The sequence below is a fragment of the Bubalus kerabau genome, chromosome 3, assembly GCF_029407905.1.
Source record: "Bubalus kerabau isolate K-KA32 ecotype Philippines breed swamp buffalo chromosome 3, PCC_UOA_SB_1v2, whole genome shotgun sequence".
In the NCBI taxonomy this organism is placed as follows: Eukaryota; Metazoa; Chordata; class Mammalia; order Artiodactyla; family Bovidae; genus Bubalus; species Bubalus kerabau.
This window is the reverse complement of record NC_073626.1, coordinates 173,052,714-173,075,503: the sequence shown is the minus strand read 5'-3', so window position 1 is coordinate 173,075,503 and position 22,790 is coordinate 173,052,714. Positions and strand designations below refer to the sequence as shown.

Sequence of the window (22,790 nt, the reverse complement as noted above, 5' to 3'; positions counted from 1 at the left end):
AGGCTACAGTCCATGGGGTCACAAAGAGTTGGACACAACAAAAATGATTTAGCGTGTGCATACACACACACACACACACATACACACACACACAGAGGCGACTATTAATTCCATAGGTGGTCTCCATTTGCTTTAAAAGGATACATACAATGTTAAAAGCTTTGGCGTGTTACTGGCTTTGAACATTAAAGCCAGAAACTTTTCCAATTTCAACTTTAATTCTGGAGTCCATGAATCCTAAAGGTAAGGAAAAAGAAGAAGGAAAAATAAGAAAAGCACCAGATCATTAAATGCCAACAAACATTGTCAAGCTGTGGCCTTCAGGATAAAATAGCTCTGCCACAGTTACTGAAATCAGAAGCAAGATGTCTTGTCAGTGGTGTGATGCTGTAAAAAAACAGGTTTTAGGACATTTGACCAATTCACTTATAGAAGATTCAAGAGCCCACGGCAGGAGGAAAGGACAGAGTCCTTTCATAATCAGGGAAAAAATAACCCTGTACATGATTTGAATATTTCAAGGATGCCAAGTAACCTTATTAGGCTGAAAACCAAAAATAATTCAGTATGGTTTAGGCATATGTGGCACTGGCAGGCATATACAATTATCGCTAAGTTACAGAAAGTCTCCGGAAGAAAGGGACTCATTTCCATAAACCTCACTCAGACAAGAAAAACAGAAAGAAGCAGTCGTCTGCCTCAGATACTCCATCGTGTCCAGCATTCTGATATGTGTCTAGTTTGATTTCTTCCTTAAAAATAAACTATTTACCTCAAACAACGTTCACTGAAAAGGAAAAAATAATGACTTATGTAGTGAAAGAATAAGTATCACAAGCAACGACCTTTCTCGGGACAATTTTCCTGAGGGTTCTTAGACAAGAGTATCTACCACAAACCAGGAGGTCCCACTAAAAGAAGTTCTGCTGCTAAAAATTCACGGCCACTTGGCTCTGAGATCCTGTCCCGTCTCCCTCCGACCTGCCCATTCTCCCCACTTCTCCCTCCAGCTCTCATCGCCCACACCCCCCACCCCGCTCCACTGGTCTATCCTGTGCATTCTCTGACTCTTCAAAAAAATACTGCCAAATAAGCAGAAAAGTCTGATTCCCTGACACAGCACGATGACTCTATTTCTTTTCTGTGTGTGTGTGTGTGACTCTATTTCTAATGGGTCTGTTGTGGGTTGAACTGTGTCCCCTAAAAAGACATGTTGAAGCCTTAATCTCCTCGGAATCTGAGGTCAGGGGAGCGGGGACGCTGCAGAAGAAATTAGCTCAGAGGAGGCTGAATGACAATAAGCTCTTAATCCAATATGACTGGTGTCCTTATAAGAAGAAGGACATTTAGGCACAGACACTGAGAGAAGACAGCCATGCAGAGACAGAGAGGAGATTTAGAATCATGCAGCCACAAGCCAAGGGACACTTGAGGCTACTAGAAGCTGGAAAAGGTAAGGAAGGATCTTCCCCTAGAAGTTTCATAGGGAGCACAGTCCCTTGACACCCTGATTTCACACTTCTGGCCTCATAAACTGTGAGACAAGCAATTTCTGTTGTTTTAAACCACCCAGTATGTGGTCCTTTGTTGTAACAACTGTAGGAAACTCATACGGGGTGCTCCAGCTTGAGGCTTTCTGTGCTCAACCGTATAGAAATCAATCTCAGCAAAGGACTGCTAGGTTGGCCAACATAAACCAAGACATCTTAAATAAAAAAGCAAAATAAAATATTTGGGTATCTCTAAGACACTCCTATGGTTTTTCCAGTAGTCATGTACGGATGTGAGAGTTGGGCTGTGAAGAAAGCTGAGCAGTGAAGAATTGATGCTTTTGAACTGTGGTTTTGAAGAAGACTCTTGAGAGTCCCTTGGACTGCAAGGAGATCCAACCAGTCCATTCTGAAGGAGATCAGCCCTGGGTGTTCTTTGGAAGGAATGATGCTAAAGCTGAAACTCTAGTACTTTGGCCACCTCATGCGAAGAGTTGACTCATTGGAAAAGACTCTGATGCTGGGGGGGATTGGGGGCAGGAGGAGAAGGGGACGACAGAGGATGAGATGGCTGGATGGCATCACTGACTCAATGGAAGGGAGTCTTGGTAAACTCTGGGAGTTGGTGATGGACAGGGAGGCCTGGCGTGCTGCGATTCATGGGGTCGCAAAGAGTCGGACACGACTGAGCAACTGAACTGAACTGAAGACACACTAGACACACTAGAGTGAAGTGATACAATCAGAGAAAAAAAGACAGGGGACCTGCAAAGGAACAGCAGTCAGACTGATGGCCAACTTCAAAACTGCAACAGTGGGAGCCGGGACACAAAATAAAAAACCTTCAGTGTCCTGAAAGAAGATAACTGTCAGGACCTGCCTGTGGTCCAGTGGTTAAGACCCTGAGCTCCACTACAAGGGGCATGGGTTCAGTCACTGGTCAAGGAATTAAGATCCCGCATGCCACACAGAAAAAAAAAAAAAGAGCTGTTAACCTACTATTTTAACCCTGTCTGAGAAAGCAGTACAGATGCTTTCAGACAACAAGAACTGAAAGAAGGGATCCTCAGTGAAAGGAAATTCTAAAGGAGCATCTTTCAAGTAGGGGTGAAAACGATCCTAGATGGAAGGGCTTCTACACAAGATGGAATAGTAAACAAAAATACTGGTGAATCTAAGGGTAAATCTATACACATACTGACTGCATAAAATTTTTAAAAGTTCAGATTTTGTGGGGCTAAAGTATATACTAAAATATTTGACAACTACAGCCCATAAGTTAAATGAGGTCCTTGTAATGGTCAGGAAGAGAGTAAATACTAACTTTAGATTTTATTATGTACACTGAAGTATCTGTGATGATCACTTAAAGAATATATTTAGAGAGCAATAAAAGGAAAAATTCCAGTTGAGCTATTTCAAATCCTGGAAGATGATGCTATGAGTGCTGCACTCGATATGCCAGCAAATTTGGAAAACTCAGCAGTGGCCACAGGACGGGAAAAGGTCAGTTTTCATTCCAATCCCAAAGAAAGGCAATGCCGAAGAATGCTCAAACTACTGCACAATTGCACTCATCTCACACACTAGTAAAGTAATGCTCAAAATTCTCCAAGCCAGGCTTCAGCAATACATGAACCGTGAACTTCCAGATGTTCAAGCTGGTTTTAGAAAAGGCAGAGGAACCAGAGATCAAATTGCCAGCATCCTCTAGATCATCAAAAAAGCAAGGGAGTTCCAGAAAAAATATCTATTTCTGCTTTATTGACTATGCCAAAGCCTTTGACTGTGTGGATCACAATAAACTGTGGACAATTCTGAAAGAGATGGGAATACCAGACCACCTGACCTGCCTCTTGAGAAACCTATATGCAGGTCAGGAAGCAACAGTTAGAACTGGACATGGAACAACAGACTGGTTCCAAATAGGAAAAGGAGTACGTCAAGGCTGTATATTGTCACCCTGCTTATTTAACTTCTATGCAGAGTACATCATGAGAAACCCTGGGCTGGAGGAAGCACAAGCTGGAATCAAGATTGCTGAGAGAAATATCAATAACCTCAGATATGCAGATGACACCACCCTGATGGCAGAAAGTGAAGAGGAACTAAAAAGCCTCTTGATGAAAGTGAAAGAGGAGAGTGAAAAAGTTGGCTTAAAGCTCAACATTCAGAAAACGAAGATCATGGCATCCGGTCCCATCACTTAATGGGAAATAGATGGGGAAACAGTGGACACAGTGTCAGACTTTATTTTTCTGGGCTCCAAAATCACTGCAGATGGTGATTGCAGCCATGAAATTAAAAGACGCTTACTCCTTGGAAGGAAAGTTATGACCAAACTAGACAGCATACTGAAAAGCAGAGACATTACTTTGTCAACAAAGGTCCATCTAGTCAAAGATATGGTTTTTCCAGTGGTCATGTATGGATGTGAGAGTTAGACTATAAAGAAAGCTGAGCACGGAAGAATTGATGCTTTTGAACTGTGGTGTTGGAGAAGACTCTTGAGAGTCCCTTGGACATCAAGGAGATCCAACCAGTCCATCCTAAAGGAAATCAGTCCTGGGTGTTCATTGGAAGGACTGATGCTGAAGCTGAAACTCCAATACTTTGGCCACCTCATGCGAAGAGTTGACTCATTGGAAAAGACCCTGATGCTGGGAGGGATTGGGGGCTGGAGGAGAAGGGGACAACAGAGGATGAGATGGCTGGATGGCATCACCAACTCGATGGACGTGAATCTGAGTGAACTCTGGGAGTTGGTGATGGACAGGGAAGCCTGGCGTGCTGTGATTCACAGGGTCGCAAAGAGTCGGACATGACTGAGCAACTGAACTCAACTGAAAAGGAAAAAAAAGGGGGGAATAAAATGATTCTGTGAATACTGATGATCTCTAACCTCCTGAACTCTGAAGAGGAACTTGAACTCAGTCTTGGAACATCAGACCTGCCGAGGACTCAGCGGGAACCTTTCCCTGACTCTCCCAGCTCCACCTCGCCTTGACATAAGCTGCAGCCACACCATGTCATGACTCTCGTAAACAGAACCTTGACTGTGAGAATATCTAACCTTCCATTGCAAAGTTCATCACCTTTGTAACTGTTTTCTATTTTTAACCTTTTAGGAGAAGACAGTAAAACTAAATTGGTACTGACCAGAAAAACAAGCACAGAATTCAACTGTGCTACTGTATAACAATCTAGCTTTGATAGAATGAGTCAACCACCTGAACTTCAATTTAGCAGCTGCTATTCAGGAGTAACGAAATTGGTTTTACTGAATTCAATAAACAGAGAATAACAGAAACTGAAATGTAATTGTTTGGAAGAATTGCATCCATTGTTCAGTGGTTGGGGAACACATACAAATTTTTGAAAACAGTGTGAGATCTTTAGAAAAACTATCTAGTCATATCAAAATATTTGTTTCTAAATACATTTCAATAAACCTCGCAGTGGGATGTATTAATTTTAGTAAGTCAACAAAAATTACCTTAATAGGTAAGTTTTTATTTATAAATACTATGCTAAAATGTCAAGTAAAATGAAATATAACAATTAAAAGAGCTATAGACAAATAGTCTGGTGGAAATAATGTAGTACAAAATCAGACAATCAAATATATACTGAATAAGTGAGAATTTTAACACAAATCAAAATATACAAGGCCAGTGATTGTGTAAAGTAGCCTAGATTTTTCTCTGGCTACTAGTTTTCATTATAATTGAATAGGTTATTGTTTCAATACTGTAAAAGTTTACAAAGAGTGACTGAAGAGGTTAGTATATTTTACAATATTTTGTCAGTCTGAGTTAACAAGTCTTGGTGCAATAACAACAACAACAAAATCACATTTTATACCAGAAGAAAAGTTTGTTAAAGCAACTTACCTGTACCTTCTTTTAAAATACAACACATGCAAACGTTAGTGTTTTTTTACAGCACGCTTCAGAAATCAGCAGTGTATAAAAGGTGGAACTGCCATGCTGCCCAGGATCCAAGATCTGGAGACAGTCACTTACCTGGAAGAGTTCTTTATATGAGGGGTGCGCCATGGGGTTGGGAACAAAAGGCAGGGCGTAGAAAGGCAGGAACTCTGTGGTCTGGCTCAGGGCCGCCCCTTTGGTCTCCAGGAAGGTTTTGAAATAAGAAATCCTTTCATCCAGGTCCTCTTTGTCCTGCAAGGAAGAGAGGATGTCTGAGATCTCCGGCTTGACGCCGGCTCACCGGTTCACCTGTCCTCCCCCCAAGGCTCCCTAGGTTCCAGCCACGTCGCTGCCATCCTCCTCGCCTGGGCCAGCCTGCGAGCTGTCTGCAGTCATCCGAACATCACCCCGTTTCACCCCTTCATGAAACTGCCAGGAATATCAGAGAACTGCATGTATAATATATATAGTCCAAGCACTGCCTTTTCACTTTATCATTACCATTTTCTGATATCCTTGAATTCATCAACGTCTTTCTTAATGGCATGACAAAACCTCATCTTGTGGGTCTATCATAATTTATTTAACCAATCCCCCATTATTAGATATGTACATCGCTTTCATAGTACAGATAGAAAAAAATATTTGTCTGCATTCCTGTGATTTCCTTAGGAGAGGTTTTTAAGGGTGAATAGTTTTTTTTTTTTTTTTAATATGGACCACTTCCAAATTTGCATGTCATCCTTGCGCAGGGGCCATGCTAATCTCCACTGTGTCGTTCCATTGTTTTTTTTTAAGAGTATATGTGCTGCCAAAGCAAGCACTTAAGGGTGAATGGTTTTTTGAAACAGCAGTTTCCATATCATTATTCCCTTCTTTTATTAAGCTAACCAGGAATTGACCTTGCGAGCTTCACTACTTCCGGGTGTAACCCCAGGCAAGTCGGGTTCCCTCCCCACCCCGCTGGGTCTCCACCTCCTTCTGGGCCTCAGTGAGAAAGTCTTCCCTGGCCTCACCTGGTAGGTCCCTCACAGCCTCATACACAGGCCAGTTCTTCTCATCAATGTATCTCCCTTCACCTATACCATGAAGCCCACTGGACTTAAAAAATTTATTGATTTTTTTATCTGATAGCAAAACAGAAAAAATTAGTAAAAACAGATACAAGGGAAATGAAAATCTCCCACAATGGCACCCACCTGAGAACCATCTTTAGGAACAGCCCTCCAAGAACAGCTACTACAATTTGCTATATAGCTGCTCCCTCCACTCTGACCCCTCCTGTGGCCACTGACATGTTAGTAAGTTAACACAGGTCCTCGGGGCAGCAGCCAATACATGGAGGAGTCACAAAACAAAGGCGGATGGTCCAATGTCAGCCTGGCTGGCTCCCCTCTGTCATTCCTTCCACACCCCGAGGTTCATCCGCAGAGCAGCCTGTGTCTGCTCCCCTCTCTTTCACACCTCCAGGAAAAGACTGCAGAAGCTCAATTCAACCCATCACTCAAACTTTCACAAACAGGCACACCATTTTCCCACTGTTTAAGCTTAAATTCATCTTCTGGTTGAAAATGTGGTCTGAAGATGCATTCTCTTAGACATAGCCATCTTGAGATAGTCAAGCAAACGAGGACATAGCTTTCATTACAGAAATGACTAACTTTCCATACAAATTAGAAAAGAAACTGCTGGGAATGAGACAGAAAAAGCATTCATCAGGACATATGAGGCCTACTCCTGAGAAGCAATATGATAAAAGGGGTGAAAAACTAACATAATCCTCATTTGCAAAAGGTAACAGCTAACATCCTCCTTTAACACACCCCGTGGACCAACCCCCCAACACAAGGTGAACCTACAGGTCTGCCTGAGGAGTGCTTCAGAAGATAGATGGCAAAGTGGATGTGAAGGTAGAACTCCAGCTTCTGGGCCAGAGAGTCGCCATCCCGGATGGGCCTGGGGATGTGCTCCTCCCACAGCCTGAAGAACACCTTCTGGTCTCCACTGTCAAACGCAGCAAGGAGATCCCTCTGTGGAGAAGACATCAGAGTGAAGCCTGGTCGGTTACCAGGGATGCCGCATCTCCCAACGCCCCTGATTCTCACACCCTCCCAATGCCTTGCTGTTGTTCAGTCGCTCATTTGTGTCTGGCTCTCTATGACCCTGTGAACTGCAGCATGCCAGGCTTCGCTGGCCTTCACTATCTCCCAGAGCTTGCTCAAACTCAGGACCATTGAGTCGGTGATGCCATCCAACCATCTCATCCTAGACACCCATATACTCCATCATTTCAGTGTGAGCAAAACCAAGTCTCCTTTTCAGAGGTGAGGGATAGGAAAAGAGAGATCCGGAGGGCTTCAGACTGCCTTGGCTGACATTCCTGCAGACCGCCCCTGGTTTTCCACTGCTCTGCAACATCAAATCTGAGCATACTGAAGAACAGAGGGCTTCCTGGGTAGCTCAGTTGGTAAAGAATCTGCGTGCAATGCAGGAGACCCTGGTTTGATTCCTGGATCAGGAAGATCCCCTGGAGAAGGGATAGGCTACTCACTCCAGTATACTTGGGCTTTGCTGGTGGCTCAGCTGGTAAAGAATCGCCTGTAATGTGGGAGACCTGGGTTCAATCCCTGGGTTGGGAAGACCCCTTGGAGAAGGAAAAGGCTACCCACTCCAGTATTCTGGCCAGGAGAATTCCCTAGGCTGTATAGTCCATGGGGTCACAAAGAGTTAGACATGACTGAGCGGCTTTCACTGAAGAACAGATGCAATGGTGAAGGTCTCTGAAATGGAAGGAATCTGCCACCAGCACAAGAATACACTCAGGTCGCCCTTTGGACTTGGTGACCCACCGCCTAAGACTGATGAGAATGGCTCGGACCCAGAGCCCAGCCAGACCTCAGCGGAGCGACCTCATACCTACAGAGAGTCGCTGACACCACAGCTGCCAAGATGTGGCATGCGGCCAAGAGTTCAGCCACTTGGAGTGGTCAATCCCAGGCCTGGGAGGTGGGACTGAGCGTCGTCACGGGCTTGCTGTTGCCAGAAGCGTGTCTGGTGGAAAGGACAGTGCAGAAAGTGACCACAGAGTCCAGCTCCCCCAGAGTGATTGCCTCCAGGTCCAAGAATAAGACACCTGGGCTGAAGACGGAAGGAGAAACACAGGCCCAGTCCAGGCTAACCTTGGGGTTGCGCCAGCCTGACAATGTGGGGCAGAGCCCATGGCCCGACTCACCACATGGTGGTTGAGCAAAGAACTCTGGAGAAAGGAGGTGGCAGTCAGCACATCACCTGTCTCACAGGAGGAGCGATAACTGACCCACCACCAACACCTGCTGTGTGACTTTACAGATTTAGGCAAGGTGGTTCAGCGGTAAAAGAATCTGCTTGCCGATGCAGGAGATACAAGACATGCCAGTTCGATCCCTGGGTCAGGAAGATCCTCTGGAGGAGGAAATGGCAACCCACTCCAGTATTCTTGCCTGGGAAATCCCATGGGCAGAGGAGCCTGGCGGGCTTCAGTCCATGGGCTTCAGTCCATGGAGTCTCAAAAAGCGGGACACTACTGAGTACGCACGCTTGCCTTCAGGACCAAGAGAGCTTCCTGCTGTGTTTTCCTTTTTGTATCAAATGCCCACAATACCCAGACCTCCGTTTTGGGCTCAACTGCAGAAACTTTTTTCAGAGTTTTCTGATTTTTTTTTTTTTTTTTTTTTTTTCAGATTTTCTGTAGAATCTCAAGTTCCCCCATCCTTCACCACCATTACTTACCACCATTATTGGGTCACTATTCTTTTATGCTTTTAATAGTTTTACATTTTTTTCTGTAAATTTTTTTAAGGTAAAATATTCTATTTGTTTATAATCAAGCTTCTTAACCTAAGATAGAAACCTACAGAGAACAGGGTTGCTGTGTTTGGTTTTCCTTAAGTCAGAAACATTCTCTGATAAGGAGTCTTCCGACACGAACCCTACAAAAATGTTCTCTGTATCATGTGACCAAGAACAACAGTCTCTGAATATTACCTCACTTGGGAAGGGACTGGCTTACACTGGAAAGAAACTCAGAAGTTTTCAAAATAAGCCCCACAGTGAAATTCTACCTCTTCAAAACTGGCCTCTTTGAGGGGACCTGGCCAGAGGATCCCATGTTCTTGTCACTTCCTAATACAAAGGTGAGAGGGATGTGCTGCTGGGGCCTGGCCCTGCCCCAGGCTCAAGTCTGCTGAGCTCTGAGCAAACCCTGCAGACCACCCAGGGGAGGACTCTCCCGCGAGTTCCAGGGACTGTGTACAGACTCTTGAGGGTGTCTTAAAGCCTAGAGTTAAGTGTTTTCTTAACATGGTTTGGCAAAGTATGCCTTCGCATCACATGGCCCATCTACAGTTTATTCTAGACTCTGCATTTGTAGACCTGGGACCACAAACCTTTGCTGTGCCATGACATTCCCAATTTATGAACCATATTCTGAACTGGAAATGGTCCCTGTGTAGGGCACCCAAAGCTGGTGTTCTGTGACAACCTGGAGGGATGGAGTGCAGAGAGAGGTGGGAAGGGTTTTAGGATGGAGGGGACACGCGTATGCCTATTGCCGACTCATAATGATGAATGGCAAAAACCATCACAATATTGTAAAGTAATTATCCTCCAAGAAAAATTTAAAAATAAATAAATTTTAAAAAATGACCCCTGAATTTATTTTTTTTTAATTTAATTTTATTTTTAAACTTTACAATATTGTATTAGTTTTGCCAAATATCGAAATGAATCCACCACAGGTATATCTGTGTTCCCCATCCTGAACCCTCCTCCCTCCTCCCTCCCCATACCCTCCCTCTGGGTCGTCCCAGTGCACCAGCCCCAAGCATCCAGTATCGTGCATTGAACCTGGACTGGTGACTCGTTTCATACATGATATTACGCATGTTTCAATGCCATTCTCCCAAATCTCCCCACCCCCTCCCTCTCCCACAGAGTCCATAAGACTGATCTATACATCAGTGTCTCTTTTGCTGTCTCGTACACAGGGTTATTGTTACCATCTTTCTAAATTCCATTTATATGCGTTAGTATACTGTATTGGTGTTTTTCTTTCTGGCTTACTTCACTCTGTATAATAGGTTCCAGTTTCATCCACCTCATTAGAACTGATTCAAATGTATTCTTTTTAATGGCTGAGTAATACTCCATTGTGTAGCAATCCGACTCAATGGACATGAATTTGAGCACACTCCAGGAGATAGTGGAGGACAGAGGAGCCTGGTGTACTGCAGTCCATGAAGTCAGACACAGCTTAGTGGCAATAACAACAGATAGAACAATCCAGTGTGATAACTCATAGGGGTCACAAAATATTAACTTCTTGAATGTAAAGTGTGATCTCAGCCAGAATTACCAAGATCAGAAAATTTACACACCACCAATAATACACACAGGTTCTTACAGAACTGTAATTAAGGAAATTTTGTCTATTGAGGGCCACTGACACTTGGCAAGTATCACTAAGCTACCGCTCCAGGTATTTTTGTTTGGGAAATCTATAAAGGCGGGTCACAGCTGTTTACTCAATGGACAGAAAAGACAGGCTTCTTACAATCAGAAAGTTTCAAGACCTTTCAAGTTAAGTAGCCTCTGTTTGCATGTCTAATGATGACCAGATTCTCTTCTCCTGTTCTGAAGTCTGCTCTGGGGTTGGGAGGAAGCCTCAGGCTGCCCGGTGCAGCACTGACAGAGGAGCCCGTGTCTGAAGTGGTACAGGCTCAGCACCCAGATGCCCAAGGCCTGGAGGGGTGCTGGGCAGGGGCACAGCCTCACTCCAACTGCCCAGGCCACTTCAACAGTGTCCCTGCTCAGTGGTACCCCATGCCAGGTCATGGGGGAGTCAGGCTGTGGCCTGACCTCCAGCAACTCGGTGGGACTCTCAAACCAAGTCTCTGATTTTTCTTGGAAGTATGTACACTGAAACAAATTTATTAAAATAATCAAATCATGTTTTATGGGTTATCATTGGAAATTCTGATTTGTTTAATACTGACTTAGCCTCACTCCATGTAGTGTTTAGGAAAATGAACAAGAGAGTTAGAATAAAATTTGTAAATTCCAAAAAATAAAAATATTATCAGGCAAAGCTGAAACAAGCTGCCTCAGGAAATGGTATGTTCTCTTGTCACGGGTTGTACTTGAGGTGAACCAATTCCTTACCTAGAACATTTTGAACAGGACACAGAATCCAATGACTGAAATGAGGACTTTTTGTTTTTGGCCGCACACGTGGAATCTTAGTTCCCTGATGAAGGACTGAACCTGTGCCCTTTGTATTGGGGGCACAGAGTCTTAACTACTGGAACGCCAGGGAAGTCCTTGAAATGAAGACTTTCAAGGTCTTTTCTGATCCCTCTGCAGCCCACCGCCAGGGGCTCCCAGCCACCCAGGCCTTCCTTTGACAGGGTGCTGCCCTGTATATGGCTCTTGCCCACTTCGACCTCCCCAAACTAGATGGCAAGCACCCTGAGGGCCGATATTTTGTTTTATTTTGTTCACCAGTGTCCCCAGTACTTAGAATTAACCTAAACTTCCTCAGGATGCAGATCACATTTGTCTCTGTTTCTAAGCATTGCGTGGTTTCTTCTTCCTACCAAGAAATACGTATGGAAAAACCTTGTGTTGCCATTCATTTTCTAGGTCAGTCAAGAAAGGATGTGAAATCTCTCCAGAGATTTGAAGATGATATCACCCGTTTATCCATAAACATCGGCACAGTCTAACAAGTCGCTCTGCCCAGGTCCCCAGAAATGATTCCAACATTCTCTAATGGTGACGTATTTTAGAAGTTGGGAGCATCTTGATTACATACGAAAATCAAAAAAGTAAAATGTTACCTGGAATTTCAATGATTTGGGGTCCCTTAAAGAGCCACATGTAGATTTAGATAATGGTTTTCCTTTTATTTTGCATTCTTTCAAAAATGTTTTCAAGGTGTCTTCAAATTCAGCAAAATCTAAATACTGTAAAAAAAAAAAAAAGCATAAATGAGCATACATTTCTCTGTTCTAACATCAACAAAGTGACTGTCTTTGATGTAATAGTATCAGCTCAATATTATCACAAATACATAATGGGATTAATTAACTGTCATCTTTGGAGAAGTAATGTGGGATCAGGAATTTACTTATTGATATACATACTAAAGGCCTAGAAAGACAGTATCATAGAAAATGTTCATTTCAGTTCAGTTCAGTCGCTCAGTCATGTCTGACTCTTTGCGACCCCATAGACTGCAGCATGCCAGGCCTCCTTGTCCATCTCCAACTCCCAGAGCTTGCTCAAACTCAAGTCCATCGAGTTGGTGATGCCATCTAACCATCTCATCTTCTGTCATCCCCTTCTCCTCCTGCCTTCAATTTTCCCAGCATCAGGGTTGTTACCAATGAGTCAGTTCTTCGCATCAGGTGGCCAAAGTATTGGAGCTTCAGCTTCAGCATCAGTCTCTCCAATGAATATTTGGGACTGATTTCCTTAAGATTGACTGGTTTGATCTCCTTGCAGTCTAAGGGACTCTCAAAAGTCTTCTCCAACAACACAGTTCAGAAGCATCAATTCTTTGGTGCTCAGCTTTCTTTATGGTCCAACTCTCACATCCATACATGACTACTGGAAAAACCATAGCTTTGACTAGACAGACCTTTGTTGGTAAAGTAATGTCTCTGCTTTTTAATATGCTGTCTAGGTTTGACATAGTTTTTCTTACAAGGAGCAAGAGTCTTTTACTTTCATGGCTGCAGGCACCACCTGCAGTGATTTTGGAGCCCAAGAAAATGAAGTCTCTCACTGTTTCCATTGTTTCCCCATCTATTTGCTATGAAGTGATGGGACCAGATGCCATGATCTTAGTTTTTTGAAATGTTGAGTTTTAAACCAGCTTTTTCACTCTCCTCTTTCACTTTCATCAAGAGGCTCTTCAGTTCCTCTTTGCTTTCTGCCATGAGTGGTGTCATCTGCATATCTGAGGTTATTGATATTTCTCCTGGCAATCTTGATTACAGCTTGTGCTTCAATCGGCCTAGCATTTCTCATGATGTACTCTGCATATAAGTTAAATAAGCAGGGTGACAATATATAGCCTTGATGTACTCCTTTCCCAATTTGGAATCAGTCCGTTGTTCCATGTCCGGTTCTAATTGTTGCTTCTTGTCCTGCATACAGGTTTCTCAGAGGCAGGTAAGGTGGTCTGGTATTCCCATCTCTTTCAGAATTTTCCACAGTTTGTTGTGATCCACACAATCAAAGGCTTTAGCATAATCAGTGAAGCAGAAGTAAATGTTCTGGAATTCTCTTGTTTTTCCTATGATCCAATGGATGTTGGCAATTTGATCTCTGGTTCCTCTGCCTTTTCTAAATCCAGCTTCAACATCTGGAAGTTCTCGGTTCATGTACTATTGAAGACTAGCTTGAAGGATTTTGAGCATTACTTTACTAGTGTGTGAGATGAGTGCAACTGTGTGGTAGTTTGAACATTCTTTAGCATTGCCTTTCTTTGGGACTGGAATGAAAACTGACCTTTTCCAGTCCTGTGGCCACTGCTGAGTTTTCCAAATTTGCTGGCATATTGAGTGCAGCACTTTCACAGCATCATCTTTTAGGATGTGGAATAGCTCAACTGGCATTCCATCACTTCCACTAGCTTTGTTCGTAGTGATGCTTCCTAAGGCCCACCTGACTTCACACTCCAGGATGTCTGGCTCTAGGTGAGTGATCACGCCCTCGTGGTTATCTGAGTCATGGAGATCTTTTTTGTACAGTTCTTCTGTGTATTCTTGCCACTTCTTTTTAATATCTTCTGCTTCCATTAGGTCCATACCATTTCTGTCCTTTATTGAGCCCATCTTTGCATGAAATGTTCCCTTGGTATCTCTAATTTTCTTGAAGAGATCTCTAGTCTTTCTCATTCTATTGTTTTCCTCTATTTCTTTGCATTGATCACTTAGGGAAGGCTTTCTTATCTCTCCTTGCTATTTTTTGAAACTCTGCATTCAGATGAGTATATTTTTCCTTTTCTCCTTTGCCTTTCACTTTTCTTCTTTTCTCAGTGATTTGTAAAGCCTCCTCAGACAACCATTTTGCCTTTTTGCATTTCTTCTTCCTGGGGATGGTTTTGATCACCAGCTCCTGTACAATGTCACTAACCTCCATCCATAGTTCTTCAGGCACTCTGTCTATTAGATCTAATACCTTGAATCTATTTGTTGTTTCCACTGTATAATCATTAAGGAATTTGATTTAGGTCATACCTGAATGGGATAGTGGTTTTCCCTACTTTCTTCAATTTAAGTCTGAATTTGGCAATAAGGAGTTCATGATCTGAGCCACAGTCAGCCCCCAGTCTTGTTTTTGCTGACTGTACAAAGGTTTTGTTTTGTTTGAGCCCTTCAAGTGGCTCTGGAGGGTATGGGGTTTGATTTTAAATGTGATTTCACCCCTCCTACCATCTTGTTAGGGCTTCTCCTTTGTCCTTGGACACTGGGTATCTTTTTTTGGTGGGATCCAACATTCTCCTGTTGATGGCTGTTCAGTGGTTAGTTTCTCACAGGAGATGAGCATACATCCTTCTATTCTGCCATCTTGTGATCAGAGGAGAAAATGTTCATTTACATAAAATAAATGTGCTTTTAGAAGGAAAGTGTGAGTTGTAAGATTCATCATAGTTATTCATAGAAAATAAAATGAAAACAAAGAAAAAAGAAAAGAAAAGAATATGTGCAGCAGCCTGAAAAAAGCAAAAGTGATTGGCAGAAGGCTTGATGGCTTTGGGTCTAGTAGGTCACTGGGAATTTGTTACCTGCAACAGGTATTAGAAATAATGCCTGTCCCTAAGAAGAAAGGTAAGTCATTAAACCTGAGAAACACCATCTGTGATCTTCAAGTAGGGCACTAAGGATCACCCTCTGTCTTTAAACGTCATGGACAGAAGAGCCTGGCTACAGTCCATGGGGTGGCAAAGAGTCAGACAGGACTGAGCATACACGCACGTGCACACACACACACACATGGGTGGCAAAGAGTCAGACAGGACTGAGTGTACATATACACACACACACACACACACACACACACACAGAGCTTCATGTTAGTGACACAGACTACTACTGCTGCTCTCCACTTCTCTGCCCATCTCCTCAGTTTGTGTCAGTCACACTTTTCTGTTTCCACCTCCTCTAACTCTGGCTATTTCTCCGGGCCCTGTCCACCACCCTCTGCTGTGACGCCATGAAAATTTATTCATGATCACACCAAATTTCAAAGCTGCATCCCTCAGGTGGATGCCTCATTCCTGCTCCATGGCCATGTCTCTCATGTGTGACTAAATGCCTAATGGACACTCAGTCACACACCAAAACAGCAGCAATCATTGCTTTAGCATCAACTCTATGCTGGTCCCCTGATAAAAGTAGCTATTGTTGTTTAGTCGCTAAGTGGTGTCTGATTCTTTGTTACCCCATGGACTGTAGCCTGCCAGGCTCCTTTGTCCATGAGATTTCCCAGGCAAGAATACTGGAGTGGGTTGTTATTTCCTTTTCAAGGGGATCTTCCCGACCCAGGGACCGAACCCATGTCTCCTGATTGGCAAGTGGATTCTTTACTGAAGAATCACCTGGGAAGCTGGCTAAAAGCTGTAGAGAATATCAAAAAGCATAAGACTTAGGCCTATCCTTCAAAAACTTTCAGTGTAGGGCACATAAAGGTCCATTAATAGGCAACAAGTTAACTAGATGACGACACAGCCACTCAGTGAAATACTCTACGGTATTCAGAAGTCTGAGGCAGAACATAGGATGATGTTTATACTGTATGACTGTTGACAGATAAAAGGCAAGCTACAGGGAGAGAAATTCAAGAGGGAGGGGACATCTATGGTTAATTCATGCTGATGTATGACAGAAATCAAACCAATATTGTAAAGCAATTATCAATCAAAAATAAATAAATTTTTTAAAAAGGTAAGATACAGAACAATGTGATAGTATCATTACATTTTGTAAAATAAACTATTTAGTCATGTGAATATATTTTGAATACTCAAAGGAAAAAAGTCTAGAAATGTAATATACTAAACCATTAATAGTGGTCACTATAGGAGCAGAGAAAGAGAATTCACTGTTTACACTTCTATACTGTTTGAATCTTTTATCACGAGCATGTACTGCTTGTATAACTTTCTTTAAAGGAAGTCTAAAAAGCAGCTCTAAGATTTCAGCTTATTATGAACACACTGAAAATTATAAAATGGAAAATAGATAACAGTAATGTAATGATATAAACATTACAAGGCATTATAGAATTTTCTGCATTGTAAAACACAAGCGCCGCAAGTTTTCAAGATCTCTTTCTCTGTGACCTGTGTTTTGTGAAACATACCTCTTTCACTAGTCCAAGTAATTCTGATTCATGAGCCAGAATGTCTACCATATTGAACAGATACTGTTAATTCTCACAGCAAAAATCTCTGCAAAGCAAAAACATAAAACAAAGGCTTTCATTTCAATTAACAAAAGAGAGCTGTAGGGGACTTCCCTGGTGATACAGTGGATGAGTATCCACCTGCCAATATAGGGGACACAGGTTCCATCTCTGGTCTGGGAAGATTCCACATGCCGCACGGAACAGCTAAGCCCACAAGCCACAGCTGCTGAAGCCCATGCACCCTGGACTCCAGAGGCCACAACTACTAAGCCTGAGTGCTGCAACTGCTGAGGCCTGCGTGCCCAGAGCCTGTGCAACAAGAGAAGCCGCCAAAATGAGAAGCCTGAGCACCACAACAAAGAGAAGCTCCTGCTTCCTCGACCAGAGAAAAGCCTGCGCAGCAATGAAGACCGAGCAGAACCAAAAACACATAATAATAACTTTTTTAAAAAAAGGTAGCTGTAGTGGGCAGAATAATGGCCCCCAAAGTTGCCTGTGTCTTAATCCCCAGAATGGGTGAATATGTGAGGTTGCTTAGAAGGGGGGAATCAAGCTTCTTCCTGCCTCAGGGCCTTTGCGCATATTGTTCTCTCTGTGTGCAACACTTTTCCCCTTTCTTTCTTCACCTGACTGACCTCTGTGCTTAATAAACATCACTTCGTCAGAGAAGTTCTTCACGACCATCATCTGAATAAGATTCTGTTATGATCATCTCTCAGTGAACATGAGCCGTCATTGGGTGTTCTATTACCCTGACATTCTTTAAAAGTACAGAATTTTCTGTACACCTTTATATCATAATAGGCTCACTTACTGAGGACTTATCATATGCCAGGCAATGCGCAAAATGCTTCACATTTAATTTTCACAATAAACCTGAACAAAGAATATGATTTATATTCTTCTTTTACAGATGAGGCAACTGAGGCCCAGGGAGGGTGAGGTGTTCCCTAGAACTCAACTAATAAGTGACAAAGTGGAAATTTAAATCCACACTGATATTAACCACTACAGTATTACCCCAAAGTTTGGACCATCTGAATTAGAATCCCCTGGGATGCTTGTGCAAATAAAAACTCCTAGCATCACTCTGATCTTACTGAATATAATGTCCAGAAATTACTTTAAAGTCTCTCCCGATGACTTTTATGCACGTTCAAGGTTTGAGAACCACAGCTTTACTTTATGCAAAAACTAGAGAAAATTTCTTCAGTCACTTTTGAGGATTGCAGTGGCAGCTTCGGAATTTCTATATGATAAGGATTTAGGGCCTACGAGCTAGTTGAATAAAGGTAAGACTAAGGCATTTGTCTGGAGGAGGAATTTGCATAGCAAGCATCCTGTTTTTGCTTAGACTGGTACAAATCTGGACTTAACCTAGGTGCCTGGGGAGAGGGGTTGGCTGATGAATAACGGAAGGGATGGATCTAAAAGCCCCAGGCCACCCTCCCGTGCCCCCACTACCCAACTGGACGACCTGGGGCCCCCTTTGTCCGGCTCACTGGAGCAAAGATCGGGGACTACTTGTGGCAAGCAGTTGGCCTGTCCTCGGGATGTCCGAGCAGCCGCCTCAGGCCCGCGCCAGAAAAAAAGTCCAGGACAGCAAGCGAAAAGTCGGGGCATCCGGCTGCGGCTGCTGAGTTGGCGCATCGGGGTCTTCCTTTGGGAAGAGGGCTCAGCAGAGCTGCGGCCCTCGGGCCCATCACTACTCCTCCCCGCCGGGGACGGCGGGCTCTGAGATCGCCCGGCCCTGTCGGGGCGGGGAGGACGCACTTACCTGCTCCTCCGTAGCGGACGCACGCGCCTACCCGGCCCGGCCTCCACGTCTCCAGCCGTCGCCCCGGCAACCACCGCCGCCAGCCTGGCACCACGTGGAGCAGAGCAGCCAATCACGGGACGTGGCCTGTGCGGAGCATCCTGGGAGGAAAGGCGGAGCCTGGGAGGCTACGCTCCGAAGCTTACAGGCGTCGGAAGTGAAGTTGGAACTCGCGGAGTGGTGACGGCTGCGGATGTCGCGCTGCAGAGCCAAGTTACCCGTCCTCCTTTCCACAGTTTCCCACTGGCTCATTTCCACAAATATTGTGCCTGGCCCTGCGGATAAGCCCAATCAGGCTGGAAAATAAACTGGCAAGAGATCCACTGGTGTGAGTGGAAATAGATGGGCGTCGTTATTCCCATTCCAGAGGAGCCGCCTTCAGTTCAGTTCTGTTCAGTTGCTCTGTCGTGTCCGACTCTGCGACCCTATGGACTGCAGCACGCCAGGCCTCCCTGTCCATCGCCAACTCCTGGAGTTTACTCAAACTCATGTCCACTGAGTCGGTGATGCCATCCAACCATCTCTTCCTCTGTCGTCCTCTTCTCCTCCTGCCTTCAATCTTTCCCAGCATCAGGATCTTTACAAATAAGTCAGTTCTTTGTATCAGGTGGCCAAGGTATTGGAGTTTCAGCTTCAGCATCAGTCCTTCCAATGAATATTCAGGACTGATTTTCTTTAGGATAGATTGGTGGGATCTTGCAGTCCAAGGGACTCTCAAGAGTCTTCTCCAACACCACAATTCAAGAGCATAGATTCTTTGTCGCTCAGCTTTCTTTATAGTCCAACAGTCACATCCATACATGACTACTGGGAAAACCATAGCCTTGACTAGACGGATCTTTGTTGGCAAAGTAATGTCTCTGCTTTTTAATATGCTGTCTAGGTTGGTCATAACTTTTCTTCCAAGGAACAAGTTTCTTTTAATTTCATGGCTGCAGTCACCACGTGCAGTGATTTTGGAGCCACCTCAAAACCAAAAATGTAGCCCAAGATCTGCCTTAAAGCTCCAGGCACTAGAATTCCACCCCACTGCAGCAGTTTCCAGGAATTTAGAGAAACTTGTTTTTTCCCCATGTGAAATGTAGGTTTGTAAAAATGAAACAGGATCGCAAATCTTCCCTCACCTTACACGTGGTGCTTTTGAATTGAAATTCACCAGCATTGAAGAAGCACCTGTGAGTCTCTCTCTGGGTTGGATGCTGGGGAGGTGGCCGGAGATGGAGAAAATCCCTCCCCTCCAGGCACTGCAGGCCAGATCTCGCATGTGTACATCCCCAAGAAGGTGGAGACCACCCAGGCCAGAGACAGGGAAAAAGGTGTGGAGAAGGTAAATGAACTTGCCTTTGAAGAAGCCCTGAGATGGTCTGTTGTCATCTCCCCAGGACCCAGGCTTGCCAGTGCTCTCTTGAGGTCTGAGATTGTTTTCAAAGTAAAGGTTGTATTTAGCAGGAAGAGACACCCCTCCTGGTAATATGATTTGAAAATAAATCTCTCTGTTCATGATGAAAGTTATTATTTATTATCAGCTTACTCTGTTCTGGGGTTGCCAGACAAAATACAGGACAACCAATTAAGCTTTAATTTCTGGTGAGTTTTTAGTATAAGTATATCCCCAATATTGCCTTGTTTAATTGTGCGTACAGGACATTATATTGTCTTGTATTTTCATTTGCTAAATATGGCAACCCTATTTCCTTGCATTGTTCTGTTAAGAAGGCTTTCTTATCTTTTCTTGCAGGGAAGTAGAGGAAAATAACAGAATGGGAAGGATAGAGATCTCCAAGAAAATTGGAGATAGCAAAGGAACATTTCATGCAAAGATGGGCACAATAAAGGACAGAAATGGTAAGGACCTAACAGAAGCAGAAGAGATTAAAAGGTGGCAAGTAGTGGGAAAGAACCTGCCTGCCAATGCAGGAGATGTAAGAGATGCAGGTTCAATCCCTGGGTCTGGAAGATCCTGTGGAAGAGAACATGGCAAACCACTCCAGTATTCTTGCCCAGAGAATCCGATGTCAGAGGAGCCTGGCAGGCTACAGTCCATAGGGTCATAAAGAGTTGGACACAACTGAAGCAACTTTGCACTCACGCAAGAATACACAGAAGAACTATTCCACGTGGACTCTGAACCAAGAAGACAGGTGGCTCTGAAGTTCCCATGAAACAGTAGGATCCTATGGTCCTTGACCGCCCCCTCCCTGCCTTCATGTCCTCTGCCTGCCTTTTGTCTGTGGAAAACTTCAATCAAAGAATAAGTTTAATCAGAGAAATGAGAACATGTGAAAACAAAGGAAAATAGGCAAAGGAGACCAAATAATACTAATGTAGTCATTAAGCATAGTCAAGGACCTTTAGTTCTTTCTCAAGGGCTATATATAATGTTCGGAGCCATATGCTATGAGCTGTATTATAGATACCAGAACACCAGGTGGAGAAGTTAACTACATGATGACCAGACTATACCCGGGACAGGAGCTGCCACAGTTCTGAGAATTGGCCCCAAAGAATTGGGAACAAATGGACCCTGGAACATGAAGATTAACTGTACCTAAAACAGCCAAGATCACACTGGTCAGATCACTGATGACCAATTTGAAGATGACTGTTAGAGATGACTGTGCTGTTTCTGTATGTCTATAAAAGCTCCTACCTGTTGGGGGTATCAGGGAGTCTGCCTTTGGACAGATGTCTGCCCTGAATTAAAGCAAACTTTCCTTTCCATCAGCCTGGCCTGTTTATTGGCATTTGAATGGCGAGCAGCCAGAGCCCACACACTTCAGAACCACCTGTCTTCTTTGCTCAGAGTCCACGTAGAAAGAGAAGAACTGGGTCTTGGGTCTCCCAAGAGCTGCTTGGTTTCTTGGAAGGAGAGCACAGCCGGGTGGGAATGTACATCCCCCCAGGAGGGCTGTCTATAGGCAGGGGAGCAGGGAAGTAGGAAAATGGGGGAGACCAGAGCATCCACCCTGGCCTCAAGTGCTGTCCTTCCTCGCCCTGACCCAGGGGTGTGAGTCACATCACAGCCCCTGATAGGCATTTTTTTTTTTTTTTAATTGAGACACTTCACTTTTTAAATGATCCTTTAAAAATTACTTTTATTTATGTATTTAGCTGTGTTGGGTCTTCTTTGCTGCGTGGGCTTTTCTATAGTTGCAGCAAGCAGGTCCTCCTCTCTAGTTGTCGTGCAGGGGCTCCTCATTGCAGTGGATTTTACTGTTTGCAAAGTACAAGCTCCAGGTCACTGGCTTCAGTAATTGCAGCACGTGGGCTCAGTGTTTGCAGCTCCCAGGCTCTAGAGCACGGGTTCAATAGGTGTGACGCCCAGGCTTAGTTGCTTCACAGCATGTGGGATCTTCCTGGATCAGGGATTGAACCTGTGTCTCCTGCATTGGCAGTTGGATTCTTTATCACTGAGCCACCAGGGAAGCAGCCACCCCCAGTAGTTCTGTGGCCTAGATGAGGTTGGTAAAAAGATGCAGGCCTTCAAATGGCCTTCCCAAAGGGCAGACCTGGATCCAAGATCATTGCAAAGCAAGTCAGCTCCTGCAAGAAATCCTCAGGCCATTCTCAGCAGTGGTGTTCCTAGGTACAGACACGATTTTTAGGGCAGAATAAAACTAATTTCTAAGCAAGTTTAAAAACAGTCATTGTAAGTTAAGGCACATGATGTGAGCACAGAAGGTGGTATGTTGGTTTGAACTTGAGAGTAGATGCTGCAGTGACTGATTTGGGTTGCAGGTGGACACATCCTAAGGACCAGCAAGACGTGGCTCACAGGGAACCTCTTTAGTTAGGTGGCCAACCCTGTCACTAAGCATTTCCTGACCTGATTGTTGTCTCAGCCTAAACACCGGCTCGCTTGCTCCAAACCAATTTTACATTATGATTATTGCTTTCACAATGAAACCTATATGTGGACTTCAAGGGTGTGTATGAGACAAAGTGACAACCCAGCTCCTAAATAAACAGTTGATTAATTGTAACAGTAAAAAAACAAACAAAACAGGGACTTCCCTGGTAGTCCGGTGGCTAAGACTCCAGGCTCACAATGCAAGGGGCCTGGGTTTGATCCCTGGTCAGGGAACTATTAGATCCCACCTA

At 44.0% G+C, this 22,790-nt stretch overlaps 1 protein-coding gene and 1 non-coding gene across 3 annotated transcripts in view; both read right to left on the bottom strand.

Annotated features, from left to right (window-relative positions):
* ARMC9 (armadillo repeat containing 9) overlaps window positions 1-18,782 on the bottom strand; it is a 181,877-nt gene extending 163,095 nt beyond the window's left edge. For both annotated transcript variants that reach the window (XM_055573725.1, XM_055573724.1), the window contains exons 1-6: window positions 18,651-18,782; window positions 16,829-16,916; window positions 12,295-12,420; window positions 7,279-7,449; window positions 5,516-5,671; window positions 145-237 (exon numbers count right to left, since the gene is read on the bottom strand). In XM_055573725.1, coding sequence (XP_055429700.1) covers window positions 145-237; window positions 5,516-5,671; window positions 7,279-7,449; window positions 12,295-12,420; window positions 16,829-16,879 — 597 coding nt within the window. In that variant the 5' untranslated portion in view covers window positions 16,880-16,916; window positions 18,651-18,782. The remainder of the gene's footprint in view (window positions 1-144; window positions 238-5,515; window positions 5,672-7,278; window positions 7,450-12,294; window positions 12,421-16,828; window positions 16,917-18,650) is intronic.
* LOC129648058 (U6 spliceosomal RNA) lies at window positions 6,128-6,232 on the bottom strand. Its single transcript, XR_008712660.1, has one exon. It is a non-coding gene; the product is annotated as a U6 spliceosomal RNA (small nuclear RNA).
* Window positions 18,783-22,790: the final 4,008 nt, after the last annotated feature.